The following is a 22,631-nucleotide window of genomic DNA, read 5'->3' as shown; positions in this document are numbered from 1 at the left end:
GTCACATTTCCTAGTAATGTTCTCTATGTCTGTTAACATCTTTATATTTTCTTTAATTTCTTTACCTCTCTGTTCTAAATTCTAAATAACTTTTTCTTTAGCTTTTAGGAATCTGTTTTTTGTCCATCTATTTAATTATATACAGTTGATCCCTGAATAACATGGATTTGACCTGGGTGGGTCCACTTGTATGTGGATTTCTTTTGATAAACATAGTACACTACTATAAATTATTTTTTCTTCATTATGATTTTCCTAATAACATTTCCTTTTCTCTAGCTTACTCTGTTGTAGGAATACAGTATGGAATACATATAACACAAAAATAGGTGTGAGTTGACTGCTTATGTTATCAGAAAGGTTTCTGGTCAATAGTAGCTATTAATAGTTAAGTTTTGGGAGAGTCAAAAATTTAATGAGGATTTTCTAATGCACTGGGGGGGGAGCAGTCAGCACCCAACCCCCACATTGTTCAAGGGTCCACTGCATTTTAAAATTTAGAAGTTCTATTTGATTCTTTTTCAAATGTCTGTCCTTTAAAAATAGGGTAGTGTTTCTTGCTCATTTAGTTTAAAAGTTCCCTTTTTAATTCTTAAAAAATATTTGAATATGTATAATTTATATTCTATGTCTGATAAATCTAGTATTTTAAGTCCCTGGGGATCTAATTCTGCTGTTTATTGTTTGCCTTGACTCATTAATACTGGCTGTTTCCTTGTGAATTGTGTTATTTTGGATTATGAGCTCTTACTGGCTGGGACTTACCTATAGAAAACCTGAAAACTCTGAAATGAATGATTTTTCTTGAAGAGATACATATTTCCTTCTGCCAGATTCCTGGGGCCAATTAAAGTTAACTCTTAATTTTCCTGGACTACACAAGCAGTGTGAATTTGAACCCCAATCTCATCTGCGAGCAGGATGTGGATTCTCAAGGGAGAATTATTGTCTCTTCTAGATGCCAAACCTTGATAGACAAGTGTCCTTCTTGTTTTCCTTTCCTGATGGCAGATTATTTTTTTTCCTAGTCCAGTCTATCAGTGATGATGATGTTGAAAGAGATCTAGTTCCAATTCCTGATCTTGCTGAGTCCTGAGCCCTTGACATCTAGTCCCTTCAGGATAATGAAAACCAGGGTTCTAGGATCCAGGGAGTAGTAAACATATTCAGGGAAGCCACTACTTTGGACAATGAGAATAATCAATACAATTGTTTGAAAAATAAAGAAATAAAAATACTTCAATAAATCATGAATTATTAATACTAATCACCCAAGTTAAGAATGTATAAGTATTTGTGTGTGTATTTGGGAAATACTTTAAATATGAATTTGTTTCCCTCTTGTGGTATCAGGGCTTATATTGATAATTTTGTATTCAACTGATGACACTCAAAAGACTCCGAAATTTTTTAAAAAATGTTTTTCAAGGTCAAATAAAATTGAAGGCAATCATTCTTTATTCCATTTATAAAACCTAGTAACTTGTCTTGGTAATGCTAGTACTAAAAATGCCTCTTTGTAGACAGATAGTTAAAATACCATACAAAACTCATTTTTGACTGTCAAACCAAAATTATTTGCAAGCCATAGATACATACAACCTTGTATGCTGACACCTTACTTAACTGTTAAATCACCTGAAAGATTATCTTGTCTTTCTTTTATGTGAATTCAGAAGCACAAAGCAATTTAAAATTCCTTCTCCAGAGGAATTCTATTAGGAGTATTATATTTCTTTGGCAGTCCTAAAAGGAACCAGCTTGATATTTTAACATCATATTTTTTAAAGCTACTTTGGGTTATTTTTTAAAAAGTTAGATTGAAACCTGAGAAATATGCACTATGCAAATGGCATGAATTTTATCAGAGTTCTACAGCTCAAAGTGTTCTTTTACACCTGTCTGGCAGCAAGGTAAACCACTCCTATTACCACTGTGACATTAAAAAATGCAAGTGATTAGTAAATGCAAGTGATTAATGCAACACAATCTATTTGTGTTTTCACCTACTACTCTCTGCATATTTAAATATGCCCAAAGAGATTGTGTTTTCACATATAAGTTTTAGAGTATCCCAGAAGGGCATATGAATAAAAAGAAAAAAAAAGATTTATTGTAATATAAAAAATTGTCTATAGTCACAGTGCAACTATGGGGAAAAGAAATTATTGAAGCATAGCTCAGGTAATTTTAAGAGACTGATGCTAATAGATAGTGGAGGCTGAATACATTCTGAATTATGAAAAGAAAGAAAATAGTGGACAAAGGAAGACAATAGCAATAATAACTACCACTTATTGGGTTCTTACCATATATCAGAACTATACTGAGTGCTTAAAAACAGTCTCAACTATGCGAGAATCCATTTATCAAGTGTTTAATACATACCACTTTATTCGTGGAACAACTGTTTGAGTTAGGTACCATTATTTGCTCTGTTCTCCAAATGAGAACACTGACAGAGTTGCATCAACTTTCCCAAGGTCACATGAACTTGAAAGTGTTCAGTCAGATAGAAAAGCCAAAATAGGCTGATTGCAGAGACTATGCTCTCTAGTAACCTCTCCAATATATTCTCATTTAACTACTGATCTTCATCTCAACCCAGTTGGGGTATGTCTTATTCATCCTATTTTAAAGATAGGCAGATGGAGGTAGACACTAAGTAACTTGCACAAGATTCCTTATGAGTTCTAGTAGCAAGATTAGAACCGGTTCCAGACTCTGTGAACTTTCCACCCTATTATTCTGCCTTTGTTGCAGTATTTTTTATTCTTCAGTTATTCAGTCATTTGGTCATTTATTTAACAATATTTGTTGAACACTTTGTACAATACTTTCTTCTGGGCTCTGGGGATACAAAGAAAGTGAAAAATAAAGTCAAATTTCCAAAGTTTACATTCTAGTTGTGGAGGGAGATAGGCAATAAACAAAAAAAAAACAATAAGTGAATGTCAAGTGTTAGTAACTGCAATGAAGAAAAAGAAAGCGATATAAGAGGCTAGAAAATGATGGGAAGATGGGTGTATTCAAATTTTTTAGATAAGATGGTCAATGCAACTGTCACTGGTAATTTTATGATACTGTCATTTTCTATCACAAGTATCTTGACTCCCTGGTTCATATGACATTGAAACTGAATCTGAGTTTTATATCATTCTTCTGGTTTCCAGAAGAATATGCGTGACTTAACATCTACCATTTCATTGCAGAGATGATTTTATGCTGGTTTTATTTCATAATTCTGCCTGAAGAGACAAAATGAGTAATTGTTTTCTTTCTAACTATCAAAAATAACCAGCATAATAAGGTGAACCAATGTTTGGACTTAATAGGAAAGTGTGCCTTGCCAACAATTAAGGAAAACGGTCTTCTCCCATCATTAACACTTGATGTGGGATATTAGTTCTTCGAGGCAATCTCATGATAAAAGCAGTAGTGATGTCCAGAACTAATTGACAGATTTTAATTGAAGAACACTTATGTTACAGAGTATATGACGGTGAGATGTGCAAAAAAACTTGTTTTTGCTTTTCTTTAAAAAGCTCAAACTCTTCTTCCCAGTAGTAATTAAAAATAAACGGCAGTCATTAACTTACTGTGGGCTTCTAATGGCCACAACATTGCTTCCTTGCATGAATGATTTACTGATCTCAAGCAAAGTAATTCAACACTGAAGTTATCTTGAAAATTAAAAACCATTCTAGATAATGAATAGTTTCAATTTCTATAGCACCAATTTACGTGTAGTCTTTTCTTTTTAATGTATTCTTCTGCACACATGCAACCTGCTAACTAACAAAAATGGTCTGAAAGGGACTCTACACCAAAGAATAGCTCACAAAGCTCAGTTTCTGTGCTTAATTCTATAGACTTAGAGGTGACGTTCACTCATTCATTCATTCAACCAGCATTTATTGAGAAGCTTTTTTAGGCTAAGCATTTTCCCAAATGCTTTGGGGAGTAAACAAAACAAAACAAAAAAACGGTCTCTGCCCTCAAAAGAATTTATTATTATAGAATTGGATAATATTTTATTCTGATCTTGTTCCTCTTATTAAATTGGTTGTATCATAATTTATTTAACCATTCCCATGTTGTAGAATATTTAGGAAATATATATATGTTATAAAAAGCCTGCATTAAAAAAAAAAAAAAAAGCTTGTGTTGAGGATGTGAGGGCGATCTGGCTGTGATGTCTGTCACCCCATTGATTGCCAGGGTTGATTCAGCTGATCTGGCTGGCTAGGGGGGGCCCTTTCCTTCCTCACTGCTCCCTGTGCATCCCTCCTGACGCGTGCTACTCTCTCTGTGGAAGAGGAGGCCCTTTCCCAATAGAGGAGGACTGTTCTTCGGTCAAGGGTATAGGAGTAGCTGCATTCCCCTGCTGAAACCTCCAAACGAGCTGCCCAGATCCACCTGTAGAATGTAGGGTAGTCAAGCTTCCAAGACTCTGGACACATCCAAATAGGGCGCTGCGTGTGGCAGTCTGCCTTGCTTTAAAAAAAATGTTTGTATTGAATACTCCTGATAATAAATATTTGTTTACATTTCTGATTATTTTTTTTGGAATGGATTTCTACACAAAAGTATAATAACTAGGTCAAAGGCATGTACATTTTAGTCTCTTAACAAATTTGATGAAAATAAGTCCCAAATTGCAAATAGGAGAAAAAGTTTTATCATTTTATATTGCCACCAACACTGTATGAGAGAGCCTTTTCTTATTCCGTTTCCTTGTCAACCTTAAGAATATACAATGTTCCTGGGGCACCTGGGTGGCTTGTCAGTTGAGCGTCTGACTTTTGATTTCGGCTCAGGTCATGATCTCTGGGTCCTGGGATGGAGCCCTGCATTGGGCTCCACACTCAGTGGGGAGTCTGCTTGAGGATTCTCTCTCTCATTTTCCCTCTGCCCCTCCCACCTCCTCAAATAAATAAATAAATCTTTTAAAGAAAAGAATATAGAGTGTTCCACTAAATGTGTATCATTGATCATTAATCTTTAATAGTCTTCCAAATTGTTACAAAGTTTCTCATTTTCAAGAATAATTTATGAAATAATATAATACTGATAAAACATTTTCAGCTGATATTGAGTTTAAATCTGACAAGGGATCATCCAGGGTTTTGTTGTTGTTATTTCTCATATATGCTGATTTTTAGAGTATTAAGAGGTTATGAAAAATACTGTCTGTTGGTTTGAGAAGTTCGACTAAAAATATGAAGATTACAGTTGATCAAATTGAATATTGACATAAAAGCAAATGTCAGAAAATAAATAGATCTGTATTTTGTTAGAGCTTATTTCATAAAATACATACTTAGGATATTGAGAATTAAATATGGTAGTAAAACATTGTATTTAGTGCTACTGCATTATATTTTAGCACAAAATTCTTATCTAGAGAAAAGTGAAAAAAAATACTGTGCATAGGTTTTACAAGTCCTAACCCAATGTTACTTAAAAATGAAGTTACAGAGTAACTTCATGGTTCGCCTGTAATTATCTGTTGCATCTTTATAACAGCATTTTTGCCCTTTGTTTCTTTGTATGCTCAACTACTTGATCTTTCTGTTCTTATCTCAGTGGTTATGTATGCTCTTTATTTCTAGAACCATCGGCCACAAAAACCGGTATGTCAAAGTTCCCCGGGGTCACATCTGGGTTGAAGGTGATCATCATGGACACAGTTTTGACAGTAATTCTTTTGGGCCGGTAAGTCATGTTGTTGCATGCTAATAATTGGATGCATGTAGGAACAAAATTATGTCAGGTGGGTTATTCAGGTAATCCAGCCAAGAATGATCGTGAATTGTAGAGTGAAGCAGTTTATATAAATATTATATAGATAATATAAGCTATCAAGGTGTGTGTGTGTGTGTATGTGTGTGTGTGTGTTTCATAGATCCTTTAGTAAAGGATCCTAAACTTAGATCCTTTAATAAAGTACCAAAGATGGTTTCAGAGGGCTGACTAATCCCAGTAGGAAGGTCTAGTTATTTTCTCCACAGAGACACTTTATGCCTTATGTTTTCAGTTAATGTTTAATAGATATAATGTGTAAAAGACCTATAAGCATCAGTTTTCTAAATCGTTTGTCAAAAATGCAAGTATGATGGAAATCATATTGGTAAGTCCCAAAAATTTTGTCCGCATTTAATTTATAACAGAAATGCGGACATTCCTTATGCCTTGTTTATATTCTATGAAATATGTGATTAAACTGATATTTTGTAATTTTTTTCATTTTGAATGCATATGGAAATTCTCTATGAACTCTTGAAATAAATCATTATGTAAAGTGAAGAATATTTTAGTTAGTAGAAACTGAGCCTGACTTCTAGTTACCTATGTCTGTTTAAAAACTTGCATCTTTAGCTCATTAGTTTTTCCTATAGCTAGACCTATCTATATTTGTTACGTATGTGTAAATTAATATTGAGCACATTCAGATATGTTTGCAAAAACAATTACCCGCATGCTTTTGTCTAAAACTAAAGGTTGATGGCCTATAAAACAATTTCTATTGCGTATTATGAGTGACCACTATTATTGTCCCTAGAGGATCAGCCACTTTGACTTACCTTTGGCTAAAAGTACAGTAAGAGAAGTGGGGTTGGATGGGTGTTGTATGGATAAGTGGAAGAAAACTTTATATTTGATTACTCCTACTTCTTTTTGGGGGGAGTGTTTGCAGTGATGATAATAAAACCTTCTAAGGTCTTTTTTGCTTTTGAATAGTAATTATTACAAAAATGCAATTTAATATTTTTAGGGTATATCAAAGATGGGATGAACAGATTGGAAATGTTGTAGGTCATTTAGAGTGTGGTAGAAGTGACTTATGAAAAAATTTAGTAGCAACTTGAAAATGAAAATAAATCATCTAAAAGCTGTTTTATTTCTCTGTCATCAATGAGATTTAATCTATTGAGTGTATCATGTTGTTGGCCAAATCCACATTAAAATTTTGGTTAACTTTGGTTTGGGTTTTAATTCATTAGGGTAGTGACTCTGAAATCAAGTGTTAAAATTATTGTGTTTTGTTATCAGGTGTGGGGTGTGTGGTGAATAATTAGGTATTCGTAATAAAGTACTAGAGTTTGAGGTTGCTTTGCTTTTTCTTTATGAATAAATAAAGCCAATGCAATATAGCTTATATAATTACTATTATTGTCAATCTATCCTATTCCATATGCTTTCTTATTTGGGAGAGAAAATGATAGAGTTGATAGTCAGAATACTGGGAATTGCCTGTAACCCTCAGTGTATCAGATCTATTGTGAAGCTCTTCCTGGGCTCCGTTTTCTGTTGTGCACTTAATGATAGCATTTCGTACCATTGAACTGTGAATATACCCAGGAAGGTGTACCAGCTATGGAAATATCCTCTGTCATTTATATCTCTCAAAGAAAGAGAAAGTGGGTCACCTGGGTGGCTCAGTTGGTTAAGTGTCGGACTCTTGATTTTCCTCAGGTCATGATCTCAGGGTCCTGAGATTGAGCCCCACGGCAGGCTCCCAGCGTAGAGCCTGCTTAAGTTTCTCCCTCTCCCCCTCTGTCTGCCCCTCCCCCTGCTTGAGTGCATGCTCTCTCTCTCTCTAAAAATAAATAAATAAATAAACAAACAAACAAATAAATAAATAATAAAATAGAGAAAGTAAGAACCATGTATGAAGGATCCCCTTGTGTTTATTACAATAAGAATTTACAGTATGCAAAACAATATATATTTGTGTGCAGCACTTTACTGCCATTTGGTTTAAATTGTGTTTTTAAATGAAGTCTACTTGTTCAATAAAACATGACCAATAATAAGAGTCAGAGGCACAAGACCATTGTGAAATTTAGTGGTTGTTTTCTTCCCTTTTTAATTGTTATAAACAAACAAACAAGCATAAAGTCCCTTGGTTCATGGGGTGGGCTAAGCTATCAATGTCCATTCACTTAACTAGTTTTATTTTTATTTTTCAAAATTATGTGAAGAACATTTCTAGGATGAAGGAAAACATTTGTCATGTCCTGTATAAAGCTATTTGTATTTGATGAGTTACAGGACATCTTTATTTTACTTTTACAATGAACTCCCCTGTTTTGTGTACCAATAGCATTTATGACTAGGAACAATTATTAATATTGATGCTCCCAAGCACATCTTAAAAGGACAAAAGGGGAAACAAGTGAAATAAAACTTGCAATCCTTACTTAAAGCTAAACTGTGATACTGGAGTATAGAGTTTTCTTATTGCATTTTTTAAAAGATATTATTTATTTATTTGAGAAAGACAGTGAGAGCATGAGTGGGGAGAGGGGAGAGAGAGAGAGAGAGAGACAATCTCAGGCAGATTCCACACTGATCATCGAGTCCCATACAGGGCTGGATCCCAGGACCTGGAGCCCATGACTGGAGCTGAAATCAAGAGTCAGGCACTTAACCAACTGAGGCACCAGGTGCCCCTCTTCCTCTCTTCCATTTTTGATTAATGAATGGTTATTGGAATATTTTGGTGATTATTTTAAAGTTTTTATAATTCTAAAAAATAAAAGCTAAGATTTTGCAATTCTAAAAAACTAAAATAGTTTTGAATTTTAAAATTCATATATACTTGGAAATTATTATATTTTTCAATAATTCTAAGTTGCATATTTTGGCTTATCAATCAGTGTACTTGGAGGTTATATGTGGAAGGTCACTAAGCTCTAGGCTTTCTGGATGGTTGATTCATTTTTCCCCTTGGAAGTGGGGAATGCACGTTTTCTTGATGTAAACAATCTGTCTTAAGGCAGCCAGGATTGTCTCTGAGATGCTTATCTTGACTTTTTGATTGAAGTCTTTATCCTTCATTTGCCTCTCAAATAATTTCAGAAATGTATCCAAATAGTTTTACCTGCTTTAACTTTTTGAATAGTAATTATACTCTATAATAGAATTTACCTAGTTTATTTTAAATTGTGGCCTACCAGCAGTCATAATGGAGGTAACTTTTTCCATATTCAGGTAGACTATTGCTTGAAATCTAAAGAAGAATAAGAAAGAATGTCTCATTCTGGTGTTTTTCTAGTTTGTTTTATTATTTCTTATTTATTCTTTAACATTTCAGTTTGCTTTTCTGATTTGTTTTATTGCCACTCTGTGGAGACTTTCAGGAGGGAATGAAATAGTTATGAGTAAAAGATGAATAATGGATTATGAATTTAAAGATGGCAATATTGATATAGCAATAGAATACATACAGAAGAACAAGATCCAACAGCTGTACTTTTAAATTATAGAGAATAACATTATAGGAAGAAACAGAAATCAGATAATTTTGGTTATGGACATCATCAATCAATTAACTTGTATGGGTCTACATTTCCTCATGTTTTTTCTTCTCTGAATCCAACTTAAATAAATAATAAAAAGTATATATTTTATCTCAATAAGTGATAAAATTTATTTAATCGTACTCCTATGATATATATAACCAAAAGATATATCATCACAATTTTAGTAAACATCTTCAGCAACCTAAAATAAGAACATAATTAAATAAAGTGTGGTTCATCACGAGGTTGAAATATTATCAGTCATTAAAAATTATATTTGTGACATACATGACATAATGTTCATGATATTGTTTTAAGTAAAAGCATAAATACCAGAATAAACAGTATTATGTTAATTGTTTCCAGACGTAATGACTATGGTTGATTCTTTTTTGTACCTTTGTACTTTTTTGTGTGTGTTTTAAAAGATTTGCAACAAGGGGCGCCTAGGTGGCTCAGTTGGTTAAGCCTTCGGCTCAGGTCATGATCCTGGAGTCCTGGGATAGAGTCCCACATCGGGCTCCCTGCTCAGTGGGGAGTCTGCTTCTCCCTCTGACCCTCCCCCCTCATGTGCTCTCTCTCTCTCATTCTCTCTCTCTCTCTCAAATAAATAAATAAAATCTTTAAAAAAAAAGATTTGCAAAAAGTTTTATTATTTTTATAATTAGAAAAAAAACTGAGTTCTTTTAAAAAGTAGGATAAAGCTGTTTAAAGTAAATGGCTTCTAAGTTTCATTCTGACTCTTAAGTTTTATAAATATGTTTTATGGTCCTATGACCAGAGGGGAAAATATCACATATGTCATTGGGTAGGAAATGTTTCAATTATGAAAAATATCTCTGTGGAATATCTACATGGTAAACCTCTTGAATATATCATCATAACACAATGACAGAAAATGTCCTATCTTATAATATGGATTCACTAATGTATGACTTTAGCTTAGATTTCTAGTGTGAGAAATAGCTTCTGTAATCTTCCTTTAAAACTATGATAATTATCTAGAAGTGTTTTTCAGTTACTTTATTTTATTGGATTATATATTAAAGATATCTGATGATTCTGATATATTGGTTTATGATTGCTTAGAATATTTGATAAGCTCTTCTCTTACCAATTCTTTTGTTCTTGAAATTAGTGTCTTTCTCTTTACCGGCCCTACTTCCATGTAGATAACATTAAGACACTTTCTCATGTAGCCATGTTGTTCTTTGCAAGCACTCAGAAGTAACTGATTATAATCGATATTGATGAATTTTCTGCTTGCTTTAAAATGAAAGTGCATTTGGGGCAGCCTGGGTGGCTCAGTCTGTTAAGCTTCTGCCTTCCGCTTAGGTCATGATCCCAGTCCTGGGATCCCTGTGTTGGGCTCCGTGTTCATGGGAGAGTCTGCTTCTCTCTTTCCCTCTCCTCCTCCCTCTGCTCGTGCTCTCTCTCTCTCAAAATAAATAAGTAAAATCTTAAAATAAAATTAAAAGCACATTAAAAGAAAGTATTTGTGTGTGTGCATGCATAGTTGTGAATTTTCAAATAGTAATTTTTAAATATTTCAGATTCACAGACTTTCCATCAGTTAAAAATGTATATAGCATTTCATTCTTCTATTTACTATATTCATTTCAGTACTTATATTTGAAATATCCTCATAGCTATTCAGTCCTTGTGGTGAAAACACAAATGTGACTCTTTCCATGTCTTCCACTGGGTTCATACATTTTATCTCTTTGAAGTTTTTCTTTCATTCCATTTAGCTTGAAGTCACGAGCCACTGAGATCCTCTCAGTGTTTGCTGTATAGTGATTTGTTGTAAAGAATATGTGTTATAATTCTAGTTACTTAGTATCTAAATCAAGTAATTTATTTTTACTCCATTGACCAAAGAACATTAGAAAAAGAACTTTTGGCTTAAACACTTCAAGGCAAAGATAACCTTTCCAAGAATGTATAAACGTGTTTTGATTTTTGGGTTTGTGATCAGTGTCACCTTGTGAACAGTTTGTGTGCAGGCACCATGAAGCAGAACTGAACAGTTTGGGTGTCGGAACTATGCGTGATATACCGCCTTTATCTGAGAATGGAAACTGCAGGTTATACTAAGTATGAATTCTTTTTAGTTCCAAGTCATTTGGAAAATAGCTAATCTAATCAGTTATTTCATGGATACCTAATTAAATAAAATATTAGCCCCCTAGGATGTTTTCTTGAAGGAAATATACCTAACAGGAAATTGTAGTTTTAGAATAAATGAGTAGTAGAAATATTACTTATTAATTAAATGAAACAATTGTCTACAAGTGATGATATATAAACAATCATTGAAAGGACGATTAAAATTCCACAGAGTTCCTTTTGAGCCTAATGAAGTTCAAAATCTTTTACTTTTTAAAAAAAACTAGTGAAAAGGTAAAGAGGAGGAGCAAAGTTTATGTTTTTATATCATACGAGCCTTTCGGTTATGTCATCAAGGCACATTTTGAACATCTATTATTTGTCCACATTTGATTTTAGCCTGGATTCTGATGGGTAGAATGGGTCAGGAGAGATGAGGATTGTATTAACTAGAGATAGGTTCCTAGATTAGGTAATACATGTGGGATATGAACATTTTAAGAGGTTTACTATCTAGTCATGCCTGTTTTGAACTTTTTCCCTACATAACACATTTTTGGTAAAAGAGAAATACAGTATGTGATTAGGGCAGCAAAACAAGATTCTTGGAGATGCAAGAAGGCTGAAAGAAAGATAACAGGTAGGGGAGTTTTTATATTTTTTTAAAAGATTTTATTTATTTATTTGAGAGAGAGAGAATGTGAGACAAAGCACGAGAGGGAAGAGGGTCAGAGGGAGAAGCAGACCCCCCGCTGAGCAGGGAGCCCGATGTGGGACTCGATCCCGGGACTCTAGGATCACGACCTGAGCCGAAGGCAGTCGCTTAACCAACTGAGCCACCCAGGTGCCTGGAAGTTTTTATATTTTTGAGACTACAGGACAAAGGGAGGATTTGGGACGGAATCTGGGGAGACATTTAAAACGTTCAGAGGTTATAAGAACTGAGATTCAAGTCCTACATAATAAGGAGCACATTGAACTTGTGAGTCTTGCCAAACCTTTGGGCTCTGTCATCAGGGTTGCACTGATGCCTGGAGGGAGGAGGGATCAGAGTAACTCGACTTCAAGGAAGGATAGCTTAGAGGGGAGGCAGACAACCAGGCAGACACAACACTTTATAAGAGGTGCTCCACATGGGGGCATGACAGGGCCTCTTAGAAGAGTAGACGTTTGTGTATTAAAAACCCATAAGAAAAAAAACTGGAAAATTTCCTAGGAGGATTTGGTAGAACAGAGTGTTCTGAAATCTGTGAAATAATAACTGGTAAAATCTCATATTGCATAAAACACTTTAGATGCTGCATGTTTTGTGAAGTGGTTTATGCCTGGAGGGGTTAATTGGTTTCAGCTGCATTGAAAACACTCTGCTTATACAATACAGAATAATCTTGTAGACATATGAAAATGAATTAACATTTCATTTTATTTATTGTTGAAGTGTAGCACTTCCCTTGTATAAGTTCTCTTGAGCAGCTAGAGTAACTTTTCTTTAAAATCAGCCATTTTCAAATAAAGAAGAAGGTCATTAGATTGTGTTGACAGGATCCAAATAAAGTGTTCTATTCACACTTTCTTTGAAACATGTTGCTTAGACTTTAATTGGTGATGTTTTCTTGTTTTCTTATAGTACGTGCTTTTGTTCATTTAAAACTTTTGTTAGGAACTAAAATAATCTGTATTTTATAGAAAAATAATGATTCTTAAGGTCTGTAGCTTGGTGTTTTCCTTCAGTTGTTTCTCACGGTTCCCCTTAAACAGTGCTGGAACTGAACAACTTCACATTTTATTTAGGTATAATTTTCATTTAGTTGATGTTGACAAAGGCAGACATTTCATAAAAAGTCCAAAGCCAATTAAAAGAAATGCCAGTATAATAAAAATATCTGTATAACCAAAGATGGCTAAGAGTCAGTAAAGAGCCTATTCTCTGGAGCAATATTCAAAACAGAGAAAGGCCAGTACAACAAAAAGAAACAAAAGTCCCTTGGGATTAGTACTGCTTTTAGTTGGATTTGTTACTGTACAGTTAGGACATCAAAAAAGTATGATTTTAAAAAGAGAGTATGGAGGGCGCCTGGGTGGCTCAGATGGTTAAGCGTCTGCCTTCGGCTCAGGTCATGATCCCAGGGTTCTGGGATCGAGTCCCGCATCGGGCTCCCTGCTAGGCGGGGAGCCTGCTTCTCCCTCTGCCTCTGCCTCTCTCTCTCTCTCTCTGACTTTCATGAATAAATAAATAAAACATTTTTAAAAAATTATAAAAAAAAAGAGAGTATGGAAAGATAATGCCAACTAAAGATAGTGGTGAAGTAAATAATATCATCCCCCCATACACCCCACTGAGAACAGAAACAATCTGAGCTTCCATTTCTACCAAATCAAATTTTGCTTTCTGTCTTAATTATTCTGCTAGTGTAGAAATCATTTTCCACATGACTTCATTTTCAGATAAGAGAAATGTCAGCAGAATTGTCATTAGACTTCATTGCTATGGCAGATACTGTTCCTTTGGGCTGTTTAGTTACAGAATTAAGCATGTTCATTTTATTAGAAATGTATATTTACTGACAGTGAGTGGGTCAGTAGCCAGGATTTGGTGAAATCCATGCAGTGTTATTAATTTAGCAATTTTATAAGCTCTTAGAATTTTTTTAAAGTGGAATTGAAACCTTTATCTTATTATTTGTAAGACATAATTGGTGTCTGTCTACATGACTGGTGTTTTCACAGAAAAATAAAATGGGAAATAGGAGGGGTCCAGAAGAGGAGAAAATCCTGCTCTTGCCTAGTCTAGACAATAAAAGGAGAAAAAAACTGCTATTAAATATACTGTGATTCAAGGTTTGAGATTGAATGCCCTCATTTCAATAGATATCTACTTATAAAATATTTATCAGATAATTTTTTGCTCTCTACTAAATACGCAAACAACAAACTGTAAATGACTTTGTCTTTTGACTGAGCTTCTGGGAGATAGCTTTCTTTGGAAGTTTTAAATTTTCCTAAAGCTTGTAAGATAATCTTAAAAAATGACTCTGCTTTGTGTCAGCATCTTATTGGTTATATTTATTGAAATGACTTGAAAGAGAATTAAAAGATCAGTTTGATTGTCAGTGACTGGGGTGATTTTTTTTCTGTGTAAAAGAACCATAAAGGGAGCCTATAATGAATCCCAGTAACCACAGTTTTAGATATTATTGACAGGAAGACCCATGCGGGTTTGTGGTATATTAAAATTTGTCAAACTTGGTGGATCAAGTGAGTGAAAGTACAGTTCTCTGATCCAGCGGCCAGAATCGGAGCCAGGAGGGGAGTTCTATTGATGGGACCTTGGAGACCCCATGTCATTTGCACCCCGTAAGTGATTCCCGATCCAGCAACTCCCAGATAATTCTGCTCCAACCCATCCTGTCACTAAGAATTTTTCTGAGAAGAACTCTGATCACATCGTGCCACTTCTTAAAGCAGTTATCATCAGCCTACAGCACCTATCATAATTAATGAAGAAATGTTAGAAGTCTTCCCTTTTAAATCAGAAACAAGGCAAGAAGGTCCAGCCTCAGCGCTTCTGTTGAATGTTGCGCTAAAGGTCATTGCCAGTGCAGGTTAGGGCAAGAGAGAGAAATAAAAGATGTAGAGCTTGGAAAGGAGGATTCCAAGCTGTTTTTCCCTCTTACGGATGTTATTATCTACTTAGAAAACCGAAGAAGAATCTGCAGAATTATTAAGACAGTCTTGCAAGTTTACTAGTGTAAGAGCTACCTATACAATCATCAACCATGTGTAGACATCATCAACAAATAAAAAACACACCCTTAAAGAATTTGCCACTTAAAATAGCAATAAAGAATTCAGGATAGTAGTTTCTTCTGGAAGAGGAGGGAGTGAATATGATTGGGGAGGGGTGAACAGGGATGGCAAATTACTGCTACTGTCTTATATCTTACATAGGGGGTGGGTATATAGGTGTTCCTGATATTATGCTTCATGCCTTTTATGTCTGAAATATGATAGAATATTTTTTATTATTTTTTTAAATTTAAATTTTAGGTAGTTAACATACAGTGCAATATTGGCTTCTGGAGTAGAATATTGGCTTCTGGAGTAGAATTCATTACTTACATACAACACCCAATGCTCATCACAAGTGTCCTCCTTAATACCCATCACCCGTCTAGCCCATCCCCCACCCACGTCCCTCCATCAGCCCTCAGTTTGTTCTCTATTGTTAAGAGTCTCTTATGGCTTGTTTCCCTCTCTCCTTTTCTTTTCTTTTCCCCCTTCCCATATGTTCATCTTTTCACTTTCTTAAATTCCACATATGAGTGAAATCATATAGTATTATCTTTCTCTGACTGACTTATTTCACTTAACATAATACACTCTAACTCCATCCATGTTGTTGCAAATGGCAAGATTTCATTCTTTTTTATGCCTGAGTAATATTCCATTGTGTGTGTGTGTGTCTGTGTGTGTGTGAGTGTTTGTGTGTGTATATCTTCTCTATCCATTCATCAGTTGATGGACATTTGGGCTCTCTCCATAGTTTGGCTATTGTTGATAATGCTGTTGTTGAAAAACATCGGGGTGGGGTGCCTGGGTGGCTCAGTTGGTTGGGCGACTGCCTTCGGCTCAGGTCATGATCCTGGAGTCCCTGGATCGAGTCCCGCATCGGGCTCCCTCCTCGGCAGGGGGTCTGCTTCTCCCTCTGACCCTCCCCCCTCTCATGTGCTCTCTGTCTCTCTCATTCTCTCTGTCTCAAATAAATAAATAAAATCTTTAAAAAAAAAAAAGAAAAAGAAAAACATCGGGGTGCATGTATCCCTTCAAGTCAGTATTTTTGTATCCTTTGGGTAAATACTTACTAGTGCAATTGCTGGATGGTGGGGCAGTTCTATTTTAACATTTTGGGGAAACTCCATGCTGTTCTTCAGAGTGGCTGTACCAGCTGGCATTCCCACCAACAGTGCAAGAGGTTTCCCTTTCTCTGCATCCTCACCAGCAGCTCTTGTTTCTTGTGTTGTTAATTTTAGCCATCCTGACAGGTGTGAGATGGTATCTCATCATGGTTTTGATTTGTATTTCCCTGTTGATGAGTGAGAATATTTCTCATAACTACATAAACAAAAATATTAAAAGTTGGTGTCAGTGGCCACACATCACATGGCAGGTATCCCCTAATATTTGTGGGGTCAAGGGCACTGGAACTTCACATACCACATATCTAAATACTTAACAGCTATAAATCAAGCTAAAAATCTGTTAAATGAAATATGTTCCTTTCTCTTAACTTGATAAATGTACCTTAATATGGCTAAAACCAGCAAATACAAGAAAGATGACTGAATTATTACTAGTCTGCATAGTCTGTTGAAAGGTGTATGATGTTTGAAAGAGTGATATAATAAAGACACATGTAATTCAAAAGTTATTATATGTTTATCCATAAAATTTTTCTGGCCTCCATTTCAGCAAAATCACTATGCTATTATAATACAGATTTTCACATAATTTGCATTGCATTTATAATAGTTATATAAAATATTAATATAATATTTAACTGCATTTGCAGTGTAGAAAATCTGAATATATGTTTATCAAAATGTAAATGAAAGTTAATACCAACAATTAAAAAGTAACTTTTTTTGAATTTTTCCAAAAACTTTTTTGGAAAGTATTCTAAAAAAACATAAAACTATCAAAATTATTTGAATAAAACTGAATTTTTAGATATTTTAAAAAGCAATTAAATCTTATATATTGTTATAAAAATAAACGTATTTACAGGTTAAGGTTTTAGTTTCTATATAGTTATCTATGTAAAGAGTCAGTATTATGCTTCATGCATATTATATCCTGAACTACGTACATACAAATTTAAGAGGCACTAAAAAGTCATTTAAATTTTTGGACAGGAGGGTAATAAAAAAGAAGAGGCATGTCAGGAAGACTGATTTAGGACAATTATGAATGAAAGATTAGATTGCAAGCAGGCTATTGGTAGAGAAATGCAATTATTGATGACAGCATTGGTCCAAGTGGGAGATGATTAGTCCCTAGACTAAGGTGGCTGTAATAAAAATATGAATAAGTGGATTGATTTGAGAGTCCTTAGGAACCAAGAATTGATTGGATGCATGTTAGGTTCTGTGGCCTAGAATTAATGCACCATATCTGTTAGAGAAGTTCACCAGCTGAAATATTGAACTGCTTTCATGTTCACCTTTTATGGATCAAACCTTAAAATTAAGCATGATCTCATTCCTTTTGATGGCTGCATAATATTCCATTGTATATATATACCACATCTTCTTTATCCATTCATCTGTCGATGGACATCTTGGCTCTTTCCACAGTTTGGCTATTCTTGCCATTTGCAACGACGTGGATGGAACTGGAGGGTATTATGTTGAGCAAAATAAGTCAAACAGAGAAAGACATGTATCATATGACCTCACTGATATGAGGAATTCTTATTTGCAGGAAACAAACTGAGGGTTGCTGGAGTGGGGGGTGGGGAGGGAGGGAAGGGGTGACTGGGTGATAGACACTGGGGAGGGTATGTGCTCTAGTAAGTGCTGTGAATTGTGCAAGACTGTTGAATCTCAGATCTGTACCTCTGAAACAAATAATGCAATATATGTTAAGAAAAAAAAAAAGAAGAAGAAGAAGAAGATAGCAGGAGGGGAAGAATGAAGGGGGGGAAATCGGAGGGGTAGACGAACCATGAGAGACGATGGACTCTGAAAAACAAACTGAGGGTTCTAGAGGGGAGGGGGGTGGGAGGATGGGTTAGCCTGGTGATGGGTATTGAGGAGGGCACATTCTGCATGGAGCACTGAGTGTTGTGCACAAACAATGAATCATGAAACACTACATCTAAAACTAATGATGTGATGTATGGGGATAATATAAGAATAAAAAAATTTAAAAAAATTAAGCATGAAGAGCTTAAAGCGTACCCATATGTTTGTGATCACATGTTTTTATGTGGAAGACCAAAAGATGGAGGTGACAAAGCGATGTCTCCAAGCTCCTTTCGTTTGCAGAGCACTTGCAGATATATTTCAGGGAGCAGTCTTGGCTACCTGACGAGAATTATAGTGCCTCATCATGATTACATTTGCTGTCCCAATCGTGGGAGGGATAATCGAATCGTGCTTATGACTCATTAAAACTTACAGGCAAATATTATTCCATCAAAATTCTGTCTCCATACACTTAGCATCCATGCCAACTGATGCACTACCCACCCATTTCACAGACCTTCTCTGTTCTTTTTCTAAAGTTCTCACATATTTCAAGGGGTGAAGGCAATTCCTAGAAATGTAGAGGCCAATGAGAAGGAAATATATTTTGTAAAATCAAATATTTTTATTGTTAAACTGGCTGACAGAAAAGCAAGTTTAAAAAAATTTCCTTCCAGGGCTTCTGCGTGGCTCAGTCCATTAAACATCTGACTCTTAATTTCGGCTCAGGTCACGATCTCAGGGTTCTGAGATGGAGTCCTGTATTTGGCTTTGCATTGGCCATGGAACCTGTTTAAGATTCTCTCTCTCCCTCTGCCCCTCCCCACCATGCGGTCTCACTCTCTTTAAAAAAAAAAAATTCCTTTCCATTATTATTACTATTTAAAATTATTATTTAAAATGTAAATGTATATATTTCAAAATTTAAGGTATTTTTAAAAAGAGAAAAGAAATTACTCCTTTTGCTGATGGAATGATGTAGAACATCCACACTAATTTCACTTAACATTAACTAATCTGTTCTTTAAATAAAATTGTAGTATTAAAATAAATATATTGGTATTGTGATCTATGAGGGAAAGGGGAAATTATCAGTCCTCATCAAGTCATCTGGGGCTTAGTTTTTTGATACTAAACCTGATTTCCATAACAATAATAATTATTGATTAGAATCTACTTTAGACTAACAACTACATTAGTCTGAAGTTTTATATAGACTTCCAGTGACTTTATTTATAATTGAAGAGCTTTAACCAAACCATTTTCAAAGCTACTTAAATATCTCTTGTTGTGAACTATATTTGCCTATTCCTACAAAGCCTTCTTTTTTTTTAAGATTTTATTTATTTATTTGCCAGAGAGAGAGGGAGGGAGAGAGAGAGAGCGCAAGGAGGGGAAGCGGCAGGCAGAGGGAGAAGGCGGCCGCTTAACCAACGGAGCCACCCAGGTGTCCCCCTACAGAAGCTTTAAACTCTATCTGCCTCATATCTTTTGGGAAGCTGCAGGCAAATGAAAGGTCCCTCTTAAATGAGCCATGATTATATTTAGGTTATTCATATAAATTACATTTACAAAACAGGCTAATGAGATTATATATTATGTCATTTCTACAGATCATTATGGAATTGTGTAGATTCTGGTCAAGGAAAAATTCTAATCTTAAAATATTTTGTCCAGAGGCTTTTGAAACAAACTTAATTGTGTGCTTCTTCTAACATTAAAAACAAACAAAAAACCCACAATAAAAACATAGGTATTTGCTCAGTCTTTCAAACAAAGAAAAATTAAGTCATGGTGCCATTAAATGGATGAATTCTTTACATCTAGAGGCATGGTTTCACTGGACTGCTGCGTCCAGATTTAATACATTGCCCTGAACTGACTGCAAACTAATAGTACAAAATGGGCAAGGCCATTTAAAAGGTCATTCATCAAAGTGCATGGTATTTAAATAACCTTTTTTGCCCAGATGGACATTGCTGGTTAAACTGACAATATCTTTTCAAATAGTATGACACTGTTGAGTCACACAAGTATACTTTATAAGAAGTTTAAATAAATTTTCAAGAGTAAGTTCTTGTTTGATTTTATTATAATCACATAATACTTCTCTATATTTGAATTTGAAAAAAAAAATCACCATGCTTTACCGGCAGTATTTTTCTCTTTAGATGAAAACTACTATTTGATTGCAGGAAATTCCCTCTATAGCCTTTATATATTTCATACAACAATAATGTTAATGTGAATTTGTATTACTTGCTTCTATACTCTATCATTACCCTTGCTTCACTCCTCATTCTTTTGGAGTTCATTATCCACAATATCTTTTTTTTTTTAATCTCACCAAAGGAAATTTGGTATTTAGTTTTAAGAAAGATTATGCATAAGATGTGCCTTTATGGAAGGGGTTTAAATAGGATATGCCTGTGTATGAGGATATTAACCCTGAATTAATATGTTATTATCCTTTAGGTTCAGGAAGATTGCCCTCTTTATAAAATTATTTTCTATATTCTCTGTTTTTAATTCCTAAAAGTCTCCAACGTGGTCATGGAGACTATTATCATGATCCTTTGATTAGACATACTAATGTCTGCTCAAATGTGCTTTTCTATAACCTCAGTCCAGTTTAAAAATAAACCAGCCAAAAACATCATAAATCATGCAAGGCAGAATCATTTTCAAATACATGAAAAATATACTCTGTATATTCTTCATGCTTAATTGAAAGTAAACTGGGCCTAGAGTAAATTATAATGTCTTCAAAGCTCATCATACATCTCATGTTCCCAGCCCCTGATTTCTCTTACCCCACAATATAGCCCCTCCTTCTACCTTAGAAGGCTGATCTCTCCTGCTCTCAAAATTCTCCTTCTCTGCCCCTTCCCCAAAGGAGGAACTCTAATAACCTTCACACAGCGAGTTACTTTTAACTTTTTATAAATGTAGCATGAATGTAGCTCTCCTCCACTCAGCATCACTGTAAAAATTAAAAACAACAACAATAAAACAGTAGATATCAACTAGTGGGCAGAGGGATTATTTGTGTGGTGATACTCCCTCAAAGTATCACAGGGTTTCCTGCCTGGTCTCTGAAGGCAATGGTGAATATGCTTTGAGAGTGTTTTGAACCATGAGAACCAAAGCCTCATGCTGACCAGATGCCTGTCTCCCCCATCTCAAGGCCTTTGGAAGCTGTGGGGAAGTCCAATCCCATGGCCCTGACTCTGGACAGCTTCCCAGTTTGAGCCAGAGGAGAGGGGATAATCGGACCTCTGGCTCTCAATCTGTACGGTCAGTTCGGGTTATGTGCCAATCCTGAACCAATTAACACTGACCAGTGGAGCAAGATCTAGATGAGAAAGGACTATGATTGGCCTCCCTTGAGTCAGGCGTACATCCTGAACAGTTATTGTCAAGGGGTGGGGCACTCTGGTAACTGTAGTTTGGATCAGACATCCACCTCTAGACCAACAAGTATGGCCAGGGGGCAAGGGTGGATAAAACACGTGGCAGCTCCCGAAAATCTATTTTGTTGATGCTGATGCAGGAAAGGGGGTGGTTGTTCCCAGCTTCTACAGGATGTTGGGCAGACAAAAGAATACACCACGTTACCATATAATAGAAAGTAGAAAGCATACATGCCGTAACAGAGGCAGAGATAGAACAGTACGAAGTTCATAGAAGTAGTGATTTCCAGCAGGAAAGGCTTCCATGAGTTCAACTTTGAAGAAAAGATATGATCTTTTCCACTTGTGAGCAAGTGGAAAGTCACTTTCTAGAGGCAGAAGGCAAATAAGTGGAAACAGGGAGGTGCAAGTGCTTAGGACATGTGGTGGGTATTTGAACAATCTTAATGTGGGTAGAGAAGTTCAACTATGGAAAGGGCAAAGTCTGAAGTCGTGACTAAGGACCTTGAATGTTACACAAAGAAGTGTGGACATTACCCTGTGGGCCATGAAGCACCCAGCAGGCTTTTGAGCATGGTAGAGAAATGATTAGAACAGCAAGTTAGGAGCGACATCTGGCAGTGTTGTGTAAAATGAGCTGGAGAATGAAGAAACACAAGGTGAAAATCCTGACCTACAGAATCCTGCCGTATAATCCACAGTAAATGATCAGACTTCAGTCTACCTAGAAAACACTTGGGTAGCTTATTAAAAATGCAAATGTCCAGGCCTGCCACTCAAAAGATTTGGGTGTATAAGTGTGAAACAGGGCTTTGGAGTTTTCTTTTTCTTTCTCTCGTCCTTTCTTTCTCTCGTCCTTTCTTTCTTTCTTTCTTTCTTTCTTTCTTTCTTTCTTTCTTTCTTTCTTTTCTTTCTTTTCTTTCTTTTCTTTCTTTTCTTTCTTTTCTTTCTTTTCTTTCTTTCTTTCTTTCTTTCTTTCTTTCTTTCTTTCTTTCTCTTTCTTTCTCTTTCTTTCTTTCTTTCTTTCTTTCTTTCTTTCTTTCTTTCTTTCT

At 35.3% G+C, this 22,631-nt stretch overlaps 1 protein-coding gene across 6 annotated transcripts in view; it reads left to right on the top strand.

Annotated features, from left to right (window-relative positions):
* Positions 1-22,631, top strand: part of IMMP2L (inner mitochondrial membrane peptidase subunit 2) — an 862,490-nt gene that overhangs the window by 645,985 nt on the left and 193,874 nt on the right. For all 6 annotated transcript variants that reach the window (XM_035020938.1, XM_035020940.1, XM_035020935.1 and 3 more), the window contains one exon: positions 5,616-5,718. In XM_035020938.1, the coding sequence (XP_034876829.1) occupies positions 5,616-5,718 (103 nt within the window). The remainder of the gene's footprint in view (positions 1-5,615; positions 5,719-22,631) is intronic.

Source organism: Mirounga leonina, unplaced genomic scaffold (genome assembly GCF_011800145.1).
Source record: "Mirounga leonina isolate KUSES-001 unplaced genomic scaffold, KU_Mleo_1.0 Mir_174, whole genome shotgun sequence".
Lineage (NCBI taxonomy): Eukaryota > Metazoa > Chordata > Mammalia > Carnivora > Phocidae > Mirounga > Mirounga leonina.
This window is presented reverse-complemented; position numbering and strand designations above follow the sequence as displayed.